Raw genomic sequence first — 17837 nt, forward strand, 5'->3', positions numbered from 1 at the left:
GGCGTACAGGAAGCACATTGCCCATGTGCAAGGTCGCCCCAAATTGCAGACTGATGGCAGCTGCACCACCCCTGGTTCCATCCAGCCCACACAGCATTTAAACACTTTAAATCTGCGGTTAAAGCAGAGATCTGACACAAACGTTCTAGCTGCCTGTCTTTTCTTGAATCAGATCTGCCCTTACATGTGGTAAGCACCACCAGGAACTGACTGTCCGCCTCTCCTGTTCAGCCGGCTGTTGGAATTTTCTTCCAGCTCCTTCTCTCGTTGGCGCTGCCTGCCCAGCACGCTTCCGCGTCTGAGGCTGCAATTCCTGTTGCGGAATCAGCTAGAATCATGTCTGACCCTCACGGACAGGGCATTCGCTGTGTGCCGGGTTGGAATGTCCAGGGCAAGATCTCATTGGCTCCTCACAGCAGCCATATGAGGAGGCGAAGCCAGTGTCACAGGAGAGGAAACTGAGGCTGGACTGGAGGACCCCCTCCGGGTCGAAATGAAGTGGGCAGAGCTAATTCCGGTCGTTGCCCTTTACTGCCCCCTTGTGCCCAGTCAGCACACGTGCATCAACCCGAGGCGGACCATCGGGAAGGAGCCCTCTGGCCTGGGGAGCATCTCCCACCGGCTGAGCAGGGAGCCGCTCGGCCACCCACTCCTCCCGGCAGGGAGCGGCACTGCCTTCAGTTCTCATCAGGGGGTGATTGAGCCTCCCACCCTGGGCGGTCCTGAAGGTCCTTCGTGGCCACCGATCTAGCCTAAATGTCAAGGTGGGGAAGGCATCCAACTGCTCAGCGACTCGGACTGGGAAGTCAAGGACCCGAGTAAAACAGTGGGAACGTCTGGGAGGGCTGGGAGCAAACATCGCTCTGAGGCTCTCCAGCGCTCTGCGGCCAGGGGGCTCCCTTCCCTTCCCGCTCTGAGCCTTGCTTTTCCTCGTCAGTAAAATGAGAATAAGGCTAGCACCCACTTCTCACTAATTTCACCAATCCATTAGGGGAGCTCTGGGAAATGTACAGGGCTCAGACAGTAACACACAGATTGGGGGGGGGGGGTGGTGTTGTGAGGAGCTTTTACCAACTTGGCCAGGCTCTAGTACCCAGTTATCTGATCAAATGCTGGTCTAGGTGCTGCTGGGAAGGTATGAGGTAGATGTGGTTCAAATCTATAATCCATGGACATTAAGTCAGAGGCTATCCTCAACAATGTGGTGGGCCTCATGCGCCGGAAAGGTCTGAGGTTTTCCCGAGGAAGAAGGAATTCTTGCTTGGCTCAGTGGTTGAACATCAACCTATGAACCCCGGGGGTCACACTTCGATTCCTGGTCAGGGCACGTGCCGGGTTTCGGGCTTTCATCCCCAGTAGGGGGCATGCAGGAGGCAGCGATCAATGATTCTCTCTCATCATTGATGTTTCTCTCTCTCTCTCTCTCTCTCTCTCTTTCTCTCTCTCTCTCTCCCTCTCCCTTCCTTTCTGAAATCAATTTAAAAAATATGTTAAAAAAAGAAAAGAACTGCAACATTGAATCCAGCCCGAGTTTCCAGCCTGCCCTATCGATTTTAGACTTGACAGCCCTACAATTGAGCAAGACAATTCCTTGGAATAAATTATATATATATATATATATATATATATATATACATATATATATATATATATATATATATATATAAGATCCACAATCATATACACAAAATAATATGTTAAAACATATCTATATTATGAATAAAATATACATACTTATATGTACAATTGTACATACATAATATAAACACAATAATAGTATTTATTAATTAATAATAAGTACAACCATACAAATATATATTCTATATGTAATGAAAACCAACTGGTTCTGTGTTTTTTTCTTAAGAACCCTGATTTATACAAAAGGGAAGGAAGATGATAATCAAGTAAATAAACAGATGAACAGAGCAGATAGTTGCAACAAGGGAAATAAGCAAGATGGAGGAGGGGGGCAGGGTGCAATCAGGGGTGGCCAGGGAAGGCTTCCTTGCGAAGGTGACTTTTTTTTGTTGCTACTAATCCTTACCCAAGGATATTTTCCCACTGATTTTTAGAGGGAGTGGAAGAGAGAGGGAAGACAGAGAGAAACATCGGTGTGAGAGAAACACATCGATTGGTTGCCTCCTGCACAAGCCCCCATCAGGGCTGGGCCGGGGAGGAGCCTGCAACCGAGGCATGTGCCCTTGATCAGAATCGAACCCGGGACCCTTCAGTCCGCAGGCTGGCGCTCTGTCCACTGAGCCAAACCGGGTAGGGCGAGCAGGTGACTTTTGAGTGGAGACTGAAGGCAAGAGGCTGGCATCATCATGGGAAGACTGCGGAAAGGACAATCTTGATGGAAGGCCCAGCAGGTGTGAGTACCCTGAGGCCAGATAAACTTGGCGAGTTGTAGGGACAGATCAGGAAGCGGACCAGGGTGTCAGGAGCAGAGAGAGCAGTGGGAAGGGAGAGTGGAAGGAGGATGTGGGTGGGGAGAAAGGCAGGCCCCGGGGCGGGGCAGGGGGGTGCTGTCCTGGGGGTGGAAGGAGGTCATGAGGCTGAGGCGCCTGGCACAGCCCAGAGAATGCAGTGGATATTCAATAAACGTTCCAGCTCATGCTGGAGAACTGGAGAAGCTGACTCAGCAGGACTCCGGACTCCTTGGAGGACAGGCCACGGCTTCTGACCAGGGCAGAGCAAATACCCACCCCGCCGGCCACAGGGCTGCGGCTTTCCGGGCAGGCGAGACCTTGTTACTCCCCCAAGTCCCAGGAAAACCTCAAACTACGCGGAGCTAAAGCCTTGCCACGGACCGAGGCGGACGCAGATGGCTCTCGGTAGAGCTTGCTGGGTGCCTTGTGATGGGCGACCCAGGGAAAAGGTTGGGCTCCCTGCATATGCAGGGCACACGGTGTGGCTTCCTCCTTCTGTGGGCGCTAATGGTGTCCTCCCAGGAGGGTAACTCAGTTACTAACCCCTAGGGCCTGGGACTGGGGCCTGTTTGCAAATAGCGTCTTTGCAGATGGAATGAAGTTGAGGTCATACTGGATTATGGGGCCCTGAATCCAATGAGTGGTGTACTTATAGGGAGAAGAAAACGTGGATACAGGCACTCAGAGGAGAAGGCCCTGTGAAGGTGGAGGCAGAGGTTAAAGTGACGTGTCCACGAGCCGAGGGATGCCAGGGAGTGCCAGGCGGCACCAGAAGCTGGAAGAGGCGGAAGGACCCTCCCTGGGAGCCCGAGGGCCTCAGAGGGAGCATGGTCCCACCGGCACCTTGACTTCAGATGTCTAGCCTCCAGAAGCAGGAAAGAATCCATTTCTGTGTCCTAAGCCGTCCGGTTGGCGGTACTTTGCTATGGCAGCTCCTGGAAACGCATGCACCCTTTCAGGGTGAAATAAAAACCTTCGCCTGAAGGTCACGGTTTGATTCCCGGTCAGGGCACACGGCCGGGTTGCAGGATTGATCCCCACGGTGGAGGCAGGAGGCAGCCGATCACTGATTCTCTCTCATCATTGATGTTTCTCTCTCTCTCTCCCATCTCCTTCCTCTCTAAAATCAATAAAAATATATGTTTCGAAAACCCCTCACCGGTGCATCCCTCAGGAGATGGCGTCTGTGAACCCTCCAACCTCGTACCAGTTGGGCTCTCACACTGCACTCCTTACCAGGCCGAGGTCTTCCTTGCCCCAGTGCCGAGGGCACATCCTGGTCCCTCTGCCTCGAGGGCTGCTTCCTGCTTCTAGAATCTAGATGTTCTGTTAACACATTGAGCGCCGAGCGAGCCTGTTTTGTCTTCCTTTCCGTTTGGCCCGCGATATCCGATTTCACCGAGATGCTGGCGGCACCAGTGACTGACCGGTCCGGACGGAAAGTATAGTGCCAGTCACCGATGACTGACATGGCGCTTAACGTGTTAAGATTAGGACTATAAGATGAATGGATTAGAAAACTGTGGTACATCTATACGATGGAATACTATGCTGCTGTAAAAAGGAAGGAACTCTTACCATTTGCAACAGCATGGATGGAACTGGAGAGCATTATGCTAAGTGAAATAAGCCAGTCAATGAAGGAAAAATACCACATGATCTCACTCATTCATGGATAATAGAGACCATTATAAACTTTTGAACAATAATAGATACAGAGGCAGAGCTGCCTCAAACAGATTGTCAAACTGCAGCGGGAAGGCCGGGGAGGGTTGGGGGGCAGGAGGGAGGGGGGTAAGAGATCAACCTAAGGACTTGTATGCATGCTTATAAGCATAACCAATGGACATAAGACACTGGGGGATAGGGGAGGCTAGGGGACTGTCTAGGGCGGGTGGAAAAAAAGGACACATATGTAATACCCTTTGTAATACTTTAAGCAAAAAATAAAAAGAAGGCCGAAACCGGTTTGGCTCAGTGGATAGAGCGTCGGCCTGCGGACTGAAAGGTCCCAGGTTCGATTCCGGTCAAGGGCATGTACCTGGGTTGCGGGCACATCCCCAGTGGGAGATGTGCAGGAGGCAGCTGATCGATGTTTCTCTCTCATCGATGTTTCTAACTCTCTATCTCTCTCCCTTCCTCTCTGTAAAAAATCAATAAAATATATAAAAAAACAAAAACAAAACAAACAAAAAAAAAATAAAAAAAAAAATAAAAAGAAGAAGTTATTCATTAAAAAAAAAAAAAAAAAAAAAGATGCCGAAACCGGTTTGGCTCAGTGGATAGAGCGTCGGCCTGCGGACTGAGAGGTCCCGGGTTCGATTCCGGTGAAGGGCATGTGCCTGGGTTGCGGGCACATCCGTGGTGGGGGATGTGCAGGAGGCGGCTGATCGATGTTTCTCTCTCATCGATGTTTCTAACTCTCTCTGTCTCTCTCCCTTCCTCTCTGTGAAAAATCAATAAAATATATTAAAAAAAAATTTTTTAAAAAAAGAAAAAAAGATGAGGACTCTAGCAGAATAAACATTTATAAACAAACAGAGCCCATGGCCACTGGGGTCAGACATCTGATCCTGCACCTGCCCCTCCCTGGCTCTGAGGCCCTGGTCCAGCCCTTCCCTACCCTGGTTCTGTTTCTCCACTCAGCCTCCCTTCAGCCCGGTCCTGCGCCTGCGGCCTCAAGGCCTTTACACGTGTCGCTCTCTCGGCTTGGAATGCTCAGCCGGTGCCTGCTCAGACCCCACCCAGGCCCTCTCCCAGGGCCGAGAACCCACCTGCAATTTCTCAGTGGGTTGTAAGGTTAAAGGGGACAGCCTGTCTCTGCCCCAGACTGTGAGCACCCTATAAGGGTGGCTGCCTTTTTTAAAAAAATGTATTTTATTGATTTCAGAGAGGAAGGGAGAGAGAGATAGAGACATCAATGATGAGAGAGAATCACTGATCGGCTGCCTTCTGCATGCCTCATACTGGGAATCGAGCCTGCAGCCCGGGCATGTGCCCTGATGGGGAATCAAACTGTGACCTCCTGGTTCGACACTCAACCATTGAGCCTCGCCGGCTGGGCTGAGGCAGCTGTCCTGTTCTCCACGTGTCCCCAGCGTTTCACCCAGGGCGCGGCGTACAGTCGATGCCGATCATTAGACTGAATTAGAGGAGAAAACTAGACAGTGAGATAGATAATCCCCAGGCTGCCCTCACCTCAGACTCCATAAGAATCTGCAGAAGGGCAGAGGCTGCAAGGTAATGGCAGCAGGAGGGGGCTGTGGGCGCGAGAAGCGTGAAGACGCCCCGGGGAAGGGCTCGCTGAGCTGGAAGGAATAGAATTGGGGGTTGTCTGGCACCAGACAGAGGTGCTTATGTTGAAATGCAGCTGGACGCAGCATCAAGGAGCTGCACTCATTTCTTCCAGAACGAGGAAGACAAACAGAGCCTTGGCAAGGCCCCCTCACCACGCAGGGCTGCACAGGGAGGCCACTCTCTCGCAAACACTGAACTGCTGAAAAGAGAGAGGGACCCTCTGCAGCTGCGGGAAACTTACTTGAAATTCACATTTGCAACCGCCATCAGCCCCATTTTTGTCTCCACAACACTTTCGAGAGGGTCTACCTTTTAAAATATTGGGAGGGCGGCAGGAAAAGGTACTAGAGTGAACAAGACACAAACAACTAGGAAAAGCCCGGCTGGCATGGCTCAGCGGCTGAGCACTGACAACAAGGAGGGCATGGTTCGATTTCTGGTCAGGGCACATGCCCAGGTTTCAGGCTTGATCCCCAGTGGGGGTGTGCAGGAGGCAGCCAATCGTTGATTCTCTCTCATCATGGATGTTTCTATCTCTCTCTCCCTCTCCCTTCCTCTCTGAAATACATCAAATATATATTTTTAAAAACCTAAGAGGAACAATACTGAGGGTGACAATGACTCTGGGCAGCCTTCATCATTTAGACAGCCCATCTTAACCGTCCAGCCCCACACACCTCATTGAGTTCTCACAACTTCCTGAGCCAGGGATGACTGCCCCTATTTCACAGATAGAAAAACTGAGGCACAAGGATGCTTGAAGAGTTGCCCAGGTGGCTGAGCAAGCCTGTTGGGGTTTGAATCAGAATGTTCTCAAAGTCCAGGCCCAGGAGTGCTTTAGTCTCAGCAGAGGCCAGAGATCCTAAGACTGATCGAAGACCCATCGGAACCTGGACATTTGGTGCTGGAAGGAACCTACTGCAATCACCCCATTTGAACCCACTTTTTACGGGGGAGGAAACAGACCCCTCCCCTGAAACAGGAGCAAGTGACTGCTCTCAAAGCCACTTCCTGTCCATTTGGGAGCCTTTCTATTTTATTTATTTTTTATATATATATATTTTTAAATATATTTTATTGATTTTTTACAGAGAGGAAGGGAGAGAGATAGAGAGAAACATCGATGAGAGAGAAACATCGATCAGCTGCCTCCTGCACATCTCCCACTGGGGATATGCCCGCAACCCAGGCACATGCCCTTGACCGGAATTGAACCCGGGACCCTTCAGTCCGCAGGCCGACGCTCTATCCACTGAGCCAAACCGGTTTTGGCTTTTTAAATATTTTTTAATTGATTTTAGAGAGGAAAGGAGAGGGAGAGAGAGATAGAAACATCAATGATAGAACCACCAATTGGCTGCCTTCTGCATGACCCCCACTGGGGATTGAGCCTGCAACCCAGGCATGTGCCCTGGACTGGAATCAAACCCAGGACCCTTCAGTTCGCAGGCCGACGCTCTATCCACTGAGCCAAACCAGCTAAGGCTCTATTTTTATCTTTTTAAAATATATTTTTATTGATTTCAGAGAGGAAGGGAGAGGGAGAGAGAGATAGAAACATCAGTGATGAGAGAGCATCACTGATCGGCTGCCTCCTGCATGCCCCCAACTGGGGGATCGAGCCTGCAACCTGGGCATGTGCCCTGACCGAGAATACAAACCCGTGACCTCCTGGTTCATAGGTTGACGCTCAACCACTGAGCAACACTGGCCAGACTAGAGTCTTTTTAGCTACATCAGGACTTCCTTGCTAGAAAATGATCCTTAATTTGCTCAAACTGCCAAGTCTGGGAGTCTGGAGACCCCTTCCTCAGGCATTAGCACTCCCTACCTGATAGAGTTGAAGAGAAAGCCTTCTAGGAGGGAGTGTGGAGAGGAAAGAACATTCTAAAGGTGAAGGGGCAGGAGGTTGGCCCTAATGCAGTGGCCATCTCTTACCCAAAATACTCCTATTCCTGGAGACAAACTGCTACAGACGATGGTACTGAGCAGACAAGAGATCTCAGCTCTTCTGAGGACTGGCCCCTCACTATAAAGAACCACACACCACACACACCTGTGCAAAATATAGACGGAAACGGACTAGCTTCGGGAGAGGCTAAATTCAAATTCAACTGGGGCTCACGCCCTCCACATGGCAGCTTCCACTTGGACACAGTCGAGAGGGAGCCCAGGACCGCTCCCACAAGCCCGTCTAGCTTTTGAACGGGACCAGTTGTAAAGAGCGAATCTCGGACCATTTGAGATGGTGTTCTATATTGGACTCAAACCTGCGTCCTTTTCATGCCTGTGGTTCACCAGCCTAGTTTCTGCCCTCAGAGCCCTTGCCAACAGATTTCTGGAGCTGTAGAACCTCTTTAAAGCCTCTTCCAGGGTGAACAGGCTCAATCTCTTTGTTCCTTCCCAGATGGTTATGTAACTAACTCTTGGTCATCATCTCCTGGGGTAAAGTCCTTGTATTAAAGGGGGAGAGAGATGAGTGGTTGTATCCAAATAATGAAATAGGGGAGCCTGTGCTGAAGATGGTTTGTGTTATGCAAGCAATGCCTCGCTGGAGGAGAAAACGAGAGAGAGAGAGAGAGAGAGAGAGAGAGAGAGAGAGAGAGAGAGAGAGAGAGAGGAGGCCTGGTGGTTCTTGAATGTCAGCAGTGGATGCTGCTCAGGGCTTTCTTCCTACTTGTTTTTATTCCTTCTGGTGACTGTCATTCATTCATCCTATCTATTGAGCACCAACTGTATGCCAGGCTCTGTCCTCATGCTAGCATACAGCAGTGGTCAAATCAAAGGCCCCTGCTCTCACAGAGTTCCCTTGGGGGGGGGGGAATGGACTTTAAAAAAAAGAGAAATATATAAAATAATTAGTGTAGTAGATAGTATGGGTCTCCTACAGCTGCTATAACAAATTACCACAAACTTTGTGGCTTAAACCAACACAAGTGTATTCTCTTATGATGCTAGAGGCCAGGAGTAAGTATGAAATCAGTGTCACTGGGCTAAAGGCAAGGTGTGAGCAGGGCTAGTTTTTTCTGGAGGCTCCAGGGGAGAGTCCGTTTCCTGCTTTTTCCAGTTTCCAGAGGTGCTTGCATCCCTTGGTTCATGGCCCCTTCCTCCCATGACTCCCATCTGTTACTTCTGTCATCATAGCTCAGTGATGGCGAACCTTTTGAGCTCGGCGTGTCAGCATTTTGAAAAACCCTAACTTAACTCTGGTGCCGTGTCACATATAGAAATTTTTTTTTATCTTTGCAACCATAGTAAAACAAGACTTCTATTTTTGATATTTATTTTATATATTTAAATGCCATTTAACAAAGAAAAAATCAACTAAAAAAATGAGTTCATAGGTTCGCCATCACTGTCATAGCTCCTACTTCTGTAGTCAAGTCTCCTTCTGCCTCCCTCTTATAAGGACCACCTGGATAACCCAGGATCATCTCCTCATTCTAAGATCCTTAACTTAATCACACTTGCAAAGTGCCTTTTGCCATGAAGGGACTATTCTCAGGTTCCAGTGTTAGGATGTGGGTATCTTTGGGTGCCGTTCTTCAGAAACTTGGGAGAGGGTAATAAAGGGGCCAGGAGGTCCTCTCTGAGCAGGTGGCCTGTGGGCAGAGACCTGAAGGAGATGAGGGAGGCATGGGTGTTTGGGGAAGAGTGTTCCAGGCAGAGGGAACAGCCAGTGCTAAGTCTGAAAGTCAGAAGCAGCCAGATACGGGCAAGGAACTGGAAGGAAGCTACTGGGGCAAGAGGGGCATGAAGGGGACAGATAGCGATGGTAGTAAACTCAAAGAAGCAGGCGGCGGCCGAACCCCGGATTCTCTGTGGGATGGGCATTTGCCCCAGGGGTTTAAGCAGGGGTATGACACAGTCCCTCTGACTGCTGCAGGTAAAAATACACTATCACCCAATTCATGGGAACCCAGATAAGACTATTATAATAGTCCATGAAATGGGTTTGAAAGAATGTTTAGAATTCTCAAAATAGTGTGGAAATGGGAGCTTTATAGAGTCGGGGGTGGGGTGGAAATCAATCTTAAATAATGTAGTAAATATTCATTGTGGGCCTGGCCTGGTCAACTGGCAGTTCTCCCGCACCCCACCGGGGAGAAGTGCTGGGCCCACGCCCTCCACGGCTGACACTGAGACCTGGGGAGCTGTACCTGGGAAGACCTTCATCCTGCCATTCGTCCTTCACATCCACGTTTTCCATGCGGAGTGTGGCTTCTGTTGTCCCCATGGGATCAAGTGTGGCTTGAAGCAGGGATGAGTTCTGAAGGAGAGCCACGGATGGAGGTTTTACTGGACAATCATCATCATCACAACCCCTCACCCATGTTCAGCATTTCAGAGCCATCTGCAAAGAGCTCTGGCACCCATCGTTTTACTGAATCATTGCCCAGCCTCATGAGGCTTCCCGTTTCACAGGTGATAAAACAGAAGCAAAGAGATCTAAGAGCACCCATGTGGGTCTGGGGTTTGAATCCAGGTGAGAGACTGGGGCTCTAGCTACAGGCTCCCCTCCATCTAACGCTCTGAAATCCACCTTGCCCAGGGCTCATCACCCTTTAATTATCTTAGTCTTCAACTGGGAAGCCATAAAGCAATTAAACTCATTTATACTAAAGTGTTGATGACTGATATACTTAAGCTTCCTTGCTGGGATTGACAGTTTCAAACAGGACCTGGTCAACCCCAACCCATCTCTCCAACTCATCTCTATCCGCTCCAGGCCACCTACACTGCCCCTTTATCTCCCCCGCTCCCCCACCCACCCAAAGAAGAAAATCTTGACAACTTGCTGACCTGAGGGCTAATGAAGGCGGTGTGGAAAGTGACTGGGGCTGGGAGTCAGGATCATAACTATTACCAACCACAAAATGCCAGTTTTGTTTTTCTTGTTCTAGGAGCTGGCTGAGGGCAGGGGCGGGGGAGACACAGCACTCCAGATGATGGCCTAAGTGCTGGGCTGTCTGGGAGCAGAGCCAGCTGCTGAGTGAGATTGAATTTGGGTATAACCTGGGGTATGGCAGACTCTCAGGCCATTCACCTCTCCCAGCTTCAGTTTCCCTGTTTGTAAATGAAAGAGTTGTGCTAGAAATAATCTCTATGATACCTTCTGGGCATAACAATCCAGGATCGTAGAACTCAAATGACACCATAGGTTCTGTGCTTTTAAATCTGCGGTTCTCTACTGGGGGCAATTCTGACCCCCCCCCCCACCCCCCCAGCAGCAGCAGGGAACACGTGGCAATGTTTGGTTGTCACAACTGGAGGGGGGTTGCTCCTGGGACTGAAAGGGTGGAGGCCAGGGATGATTCTCAACACCCTGCAGCGCCCAGGATATTATCATCTGGCTCCCAGTGCCTATAGATCTGAGATTGAGAAACCCTGTTTTCATCCGCAGATTTGTGAAAGGATTTCAGGCATGGCTTTGGCTGTCATTATAGAGGACCTGCTGTGTCCTTCATCCCATTCTCCCACCCTCCAAACAGCCCCAGTGTTGTTATCCTCACCTGTGAGTGTCTCAGGTCCCTCACCTCCAGCCAGCCCCCCACCTTCCCTGTTGCCCAGCCGCCCCTCTGTGGAGCCGGTGCACGGCCAACAGCTCAGGTGTGACATCCCAAGCGCTGCCCGCACTGGACCACGGTCCCCGGAAAGGGTGAGGGTCTGCGTTTGGGATCCTGGCTCAGAGCGGGAGGACCCAGGTGGAGCCTGAGACCGGTGAGGGCCAGGCAGGGAGGGAGAGGATGGCTGCAGTTTCGAACCCTTTCCCCACTTCCGTGAATGTCGTCATTCATTCATGGACAAGGGACAGTGAGACGCAGTTCGCCAAAAAAAATAAATAAAAATCTTCCGGACCGAATGGGCAACCACGACCACCCGGAACCCTACTGTAAGTGAGAGGTCGGTGCAATGGGACTTCATTTCCTGCCGGAAGGGAGTGGTCTTTTGCGTCAGTTTTCCTTATCCTGAGTTGGGTGTGACCTCAGCCCCCAGGAAGGACCCCCCCCCGCCCCCCCCCCCCCCCCCCGCAATCACACATACCTACAGCCCAGACCTGGGAGCGACACATGTTGCCCCGAGGTCCTCTACATGTGGGTGTGGGTAGGCCCCGTAGGCCCTGTCCACTCCCACTCTCCCATCCTGACTTCACATTGAAGAATGGCAATGAGGCAAAGGCTGGGAGGGCTGGGAAGTGTTCCTTTGCGCGGTTGTGCTGAATTATTAGCGCATCACAGTCAAGACCAGAGAGGGGGAATCTGCCTTCAGCCACCTCCCTGCCTCCCACCCCATAGGCAAGCCTTGATGTACACACTCTCCAAGCCTCCTACCGGATCGCTCCCAGGCCTATAAATAGGAAAGGCACAGAGGGGGGACGTGGGCATTCTGGTCTGGTAGGAAGCGCTCCGGAGAGGGGCTGCGGGTTTTAGCCGCCTCATCTCCAAACGCGTCCTGAAAATTGTGCGGTGCTCTGCCCCCAGGTGAGCGATAGGCATGGAAGGGGAACGGTAGGTGTGAGCGCCGGCTGACGGAGAAGCGGATGGGTTCCCATCCAAAGAGTCAGGACCGTGGCTCTCGCTCCCCACCAGCTCCATCGGCCGGAAGGGGGGCTGCAGCAGCAGATGCCTGGGGCACCCCGCCCAGCAGGGTGGGGGGAAAGCAAAAGGTGGACTCACCTCCGCGGTGAGTGCTGGTTCCCTCCGAGGCCTCTCCCGGTTACGCGCAGACAAAGGCGAGCCCTGCGCGGCTGCAGCCCGGCATCCCCGGTCTTCCCAGCCCGTCCGCGGGCTCTCAGAGCATCCGAGGAAGATGCGCGCAGGGGCGGACTCTGCATCCAAGCAAGGTCACCCCGAGCGACGTGGCGGGCGCGGAGGGCGCTTTTGTCCCGGGGCGCGAGCGGCGTGCAGCTAGCTGTCGGCTCCCCCGCGCTCGGAGGCAGCGGCGCGCCGGGTCATCGTCGCAGCCTGCGACTCCCAGGTATATTCGGCGTTCCAGCTCGCAGCCGTCAGAGGCTCGGCTTCCGTAAGATGGTTAATTCCGCTGCTTTTGTGTGCGGGGTGGGTCGGTGGGGGCAGGGCTGCCCGAACAGCACAGCCCCCTGCCGGATCCGCGGCTCTCCATTGGCTGGGAGGGGACCTGTCCGAGAGCCTCGCCCGCCGCAGAAGCGGAAATGATTGTCCTGATGGCGCATCACAGATTTAAAAACAAAACAAGGAGCAAACAAACAAATAACCCGATGGCGGCGAAGGCCTCATTCCTTCGATTAAGAAGGGAGGAGGGAGGAAACGATGTCCTCAGGACCCCGGTTGGCGGTGCCTCAGCCGGCCACGCCCTACGATTGAGCCGTGAGCCTAGGACCGGGCGGGGCGTGTGCTGGAGAGACCAGACCTCACCGGGCTCGCTCGCTCGGCCGCGGAGGGAAGGGCGCTCCTCGCAGTGGTGCACTGCGGTGACCTTGACCGGCAGGACTTCGGGAGGCTGCAGAATGGAGTAGCGCTCACAGTGCATCCTCCGAAATCAGACCAGATGCGGGGTTGAGCCCTGGATCGGCTTCAGTTTCCTCACCTGTGAAATGGAAAAAACGGTCCTGGCATTTCAGCATTTGAAGATAATGCGCGGGGAGTGGTTAACGCGGTGCAGCAGCACGGGAAAGGCTGTATACATGTTTCTTGCTTACTGTTTTTTAAAAATAATTTTTAAAAATTGATTTGAGAGAGAGGGGAGGAGGAGGGGAACGAGTAGAGGGAGGGAGGGAGGAAGGGAGAGAGAAACATCGATCTGCTGCCTCCTGCAGGTACCCTGACTGGGGATGGAAGCTGAAACCTGGGCATATGCCCTGACTGGGAGTCCAACCGGGGACGTTTGGTGCACAGGGCCACGCTCAACCAACTGGGCCACACAGGCCAGGCTCTTGCTTACTTTTTAGACCTGTAGCAGGTTGAGTAGAGCCTCTTTCCCCAAAAAAGATATGGCCATGCCCTAAAACCCTGCAAGTGACCTTATTTGAAAAAAATAGTCTTTGCAGCTGGAAGTAAGTTAAGGATCATCCTGGATTTAGGATGAGCCTTAAATCCGATGACAGGTGTCTATGAGAGAGGAGAAGGGAAGGGGACATGTGAGAGGGGAACACCATGTGACAAGGGAGGCGGAGGTCAGGTGATGCATCTATAAGCCAAGGAACACCAGCAATTGCAGAGGCTGGGAGAGAGGCCTGGAATAGATTCGCCCTCACAGCCTCCAGCAGGAGCCAGCCCTGCCAGCACCTGGACTTTGGACTTCTGTTCTCCAAAACTGTGAGAAAAGAAACGTGTTATAGCTTTGAGCCATCTGGTTTGTAGTCCTTTGTTATGGCAGCTAATATATGACCCCAAGTAGGACCTGGTAGGAACTTACGCTTATTCTTCTCTCCAGCCCCTTAATCACCACAATGGTATTTGCCTGCTCTGTGAACACATCAAATTTATTCCCACCCCAGGGCCCTTGCACATGCTGTTCCCTCTGCCAGGAACGCTCTTCCCCCGAAAGTTCACATTATTCAGGTGTCACCTCAGGAGTATTCTCTTCAGAGAGGCCTTACCTTATCCCCCCCTACCTTGCCTCCTACTCCATCCCCCTACATCCCATTGTCCAGTCTGATTTTTTAAAGTATATATACTTAGATTGTGGTACAATGTGGTACATAACATAAGATTTGTCACTTTAACCATTTGCAAGTAAGTACACAGTTCAGCGGCATTAAATACATTCATTCACATTGTTGTGCAACTATCCCCACTATCTAGTTCCAGAACTTTTTCATCACCCTAAAGAGAAATCCCATCCCCATTAAGCCCTCCCTCAATCCCCCCTGCCCAGCCCCTGACACTCATGAATCCACTTCCTGTCGTTGTGGCTTTGCCTGTTCTGAACGTTTCCTACAAATGGAACCACACACTACCTGGCCTTTTGTGTCTGGCTTCTCCCACTGAGCATCATGTTTTCACGTTGCATCCATGTGTACCGAGTGTCAGAGCTTCACTCCTGTTCATGGCTGAGTAATATTCCAGTGTGTGGATGGACCATATTGTATTTATCCATTCACCATTGGTTGGACACTTGGCTTGTTTCCACTTTTTTTGGTTATTGTGACTAGTACTGCTGTCAACATGGGTGTCTATGGACTCATTGAGAAACCTGATGATTTTTTTTTCCCGCAGCACTTCCCACTGCTTGAAATAATTTACTTGTTTCTTTGTTTATTGTCTGACTGTCCTAATTAGACTATACATTTCAAGGCAAATTAGACATAGTGGGTCTTGTTCACTGCAATATTCTCCGTAGAGGGCAGCTGCACCTGACATAAAGGAGATGTTTGGGAAATGTAGGTAGGACACATGAATGCTCATTCCCGTCATGGGTACCACACAACACGATTGCCTGGCTGCCTCCCTCACAGCATCAGGGTATGAACCCCTCCAAGCCAAAGGCATAAAGCAACTGCCCCACAGCAGAGGGGGATTGGAGCCCAGAGCCTGCAGCACAAGATCTGGACTTTGCACCTCCTGGCTGGAGCAAGTGGAGCTCTGGGAAAGATTTCTGTGTTACCTGAGTGGGAAATTCAGACCAGTCCTGTGCTGGGCACTGGGGTCCGAAACACAAATAAGACTTTCCTTTCCTAGGACTCCCACTATGAGAAACAGATGGGCAACGGGATCTGGGCTAGTTTAGAGACATCTTGGAAGCAGAGTGGCTTGGGGGGAGGGTGTGCATGGGAAGATATCCCAGGGCAGTGAAGATGTGAGCTAGACCCTGAAGACTGAGGAGGAGTTAGAAGGATGGAAAGGGAGAGAAAGGCATTCTGGACAGAGAGCTATTTGAGAAGCCCAGCCGCTCCCCCCTGAGAGGGCGCTGGGAGCTGTCCGTGGTGCTGCAGCAGCAGCCGCTCGGGGGGCCCAACTTGAGACCTAAGGTTGGTGTTTGTATTTTAAATTGCGTTAAAATATGTATAACAGAAAATCTACCATTCTGATTATTTTAAGTGTAAGGTTAAGTGGCATTAATTACATTTCACAGTGTGCAACCGTCACCACCATCCATCTCCCGAACTTTTCCATCTTCTCAAACGGACACTCTTTCCCCGTAAACATTAACCCCTCATCCCATTCCCCAGTCCCCCATAATGTAAGCTTCTTGAGATCATAGATGTTGGAGTTTGTTATTACTGAATCTCTAATTCCTAGACCAGTGCTTATAATTGGGAAGCGATTCTGCTCTCCCCCACACCCAGGACATTTGGTGATGTCTGGGGACATTTTTGGTTATCACGAGGGATGCCAGTGATCCTGGCATGGAGTGGGAAGAGACCAGAGATGCTGCTCTACACCCTACAATAGACAATCCTCCACAATAGGGAAGTATCTGGACACCAGTGTCAATGGTGCTGAGATGAGAAACCTGCCCTAGAAGAATTCCTGAAACATAGTTGGTTCTCAGTAAAGTTGTTAAAGCATTGAAACTGTTAAACCTCCTCAAGTCTCATTTTCCTGGCTTGCAAAGGGGATTAATACGAGTACATTTGATCCTCATTACTTGTTGTTTTCTTATTTGTGAGTTTGCCTACTGGCTGAAATCTATTTGTGACATTTGTAACCCCCAAATCAATACTCATGGCGCTTTCAGGGTCATTTGCAGGCAGCCCAAAGCGGTAAAAAATTTGAGTGCAGGTTCCCTTCTGCTCTGTCCAGACTGTAAATGACTTCCCTTTTTGGGGTTTATTTAATGCTGTGCTTTTGCATTTTTTTGTGATTATTATTGGTGATTTCACTTTTTATAATGGCCCCCACTCATGTCGCTGAAGAGCTGTCTAGTGTTTCTAAGCACAAGTTGGCTGGGATGTGCCTTATGGAGAAGATATGAGTATTTTTAAAAAAATATATTTTATTGATTTTTTTTTACAGAGAGGAAGGGAAACGGATAGTTAGAAACATCGATGAGAGAGAAACATCGATCAGCTGCCTCCTGCACATCTCCTACTTGGGATGTGCCCGCAACCCAGGTACATGTCCTTGACTGGAATCGAACCTAGGACTCTCCAGTCCGCAGGCCGACGCTCTATCCACTGAGCCAAACCGGTTAGGGCAAGACATGAGTATGATATAAGCTTCATTCTGGCATGAGTTATAGTGCTATGGGCTGTGAGTTCAATGTTAAGGAATCACAATGTATATCAAGATCTCCTTAAACAAAACGTACACATAAAACAAAGTGATGTACTGATCAGTTGATAAAAATGTTGCGACCAGAGGCTCACAGGAACCCAACACTGTATTTCCCTTACAAGCAGTGGTTCAGTGTTTGTACTGACTTTATAGAATGGAACTACTGCCGATAATGAGAACTGACTGTATCTACTTCCGAGGACTAGTGTGAGGACTAGTTATGATGGTGCAGGTAAAGCATTTAGCACAATGCTTGTACTCAATATCAGGAAAAAAGGTGTTATGTAATCCAGAGAAAACAATTAAAACAGCTCTGCTATAAAGCATGCAGCCTTCATCAAGTTAGAGCTGCAGGGAATTGGAGGGAGGCCATGTATAATTACCACACTGGGCTTTAGCCAGCACATGGGGGGAGAACTGTGCTTGGCAGATTGTTCCTCGAGGCCACACATGGTCATAAAGACACAAATGGAAGAATGCCATCCACTAAATCACCCAAAGGGCTTTCCTTGGCACCCTGGGCTTGCCATGGTTTCTGTCCAAGAATTAACTGGCCCCCTGCTCGCTTAAATTAAGGGGCAAAAGAACACTACCCCACCACAGTCAGTAAATGTACTTTTTTGGCCTTTTATAAAATTAATTTTTAAAAATTCAAAATAATTTTAGAATCCCATGTGGTTTTAAGAAATAACACAGAGAGAGCCTGTGTACCCTTTCCCCTCCAAGTTACCCAATGGTAACATCTTACAAAATTACATTACTATTTCACTATTGCTTTTGATAGTCAAGATTCAAAATTTTTCTATCACCCCAGAATCTCTCATGTTGCCATTTTATGGCCACTTCTACTCCCCACCTCCTGTCCCCATGTCCTTAACCCCTGGAAATAGCAAATATGTTCTCCATTTTTTAT

General features: G+C 50.2%; 1 protein-coding gene across 3 annotated transcripts in view; it reads right to left on the minus strand.

Moving 5' to 3' along the window:
• Positions 1-12789, minus strand: part of ATCAY (ATCAY kinesin light chain interacting caytaxin) — a 35221-nt gene extending 22432 nt beyond the window's left edge. For 2 of the 3 annotated variants that reach the window (XM_081092233.1, XM_081092231.1), the window contains exons 1-2: positions 12404-12779; positions 9887-9996 (exon numbers count right to left, since the gene is read on the minus strand). In XM_081092233.1, the coding sequence (XP_080948359.1) occupies positions 9887-9963 (77 nt within the window). In that variant the 5' untranslated portion in view covers positions 9964-9996; positions 12404-12779. Of the gene's footprint in view, positions 1-9886; positions 9997-12403 lie in introns of all 3 variants that reach the window. The other variant, XM_081092232.1, reaches the window with a different exon arrangement.
• Positions 12790-17837: the final 5048 nt, after the last annotated feature.

Source organism: Myotis nattereri (genome assembly GCF_964212035.1).
Source record: "Myotis nattereri genome assembly, chromosome: 5".
NCBI lineage: Eukaryota > Metazoa > Chordata > Mammalia > Chiroptera > Vespertilionidae > Myotis > Myotis nattereri.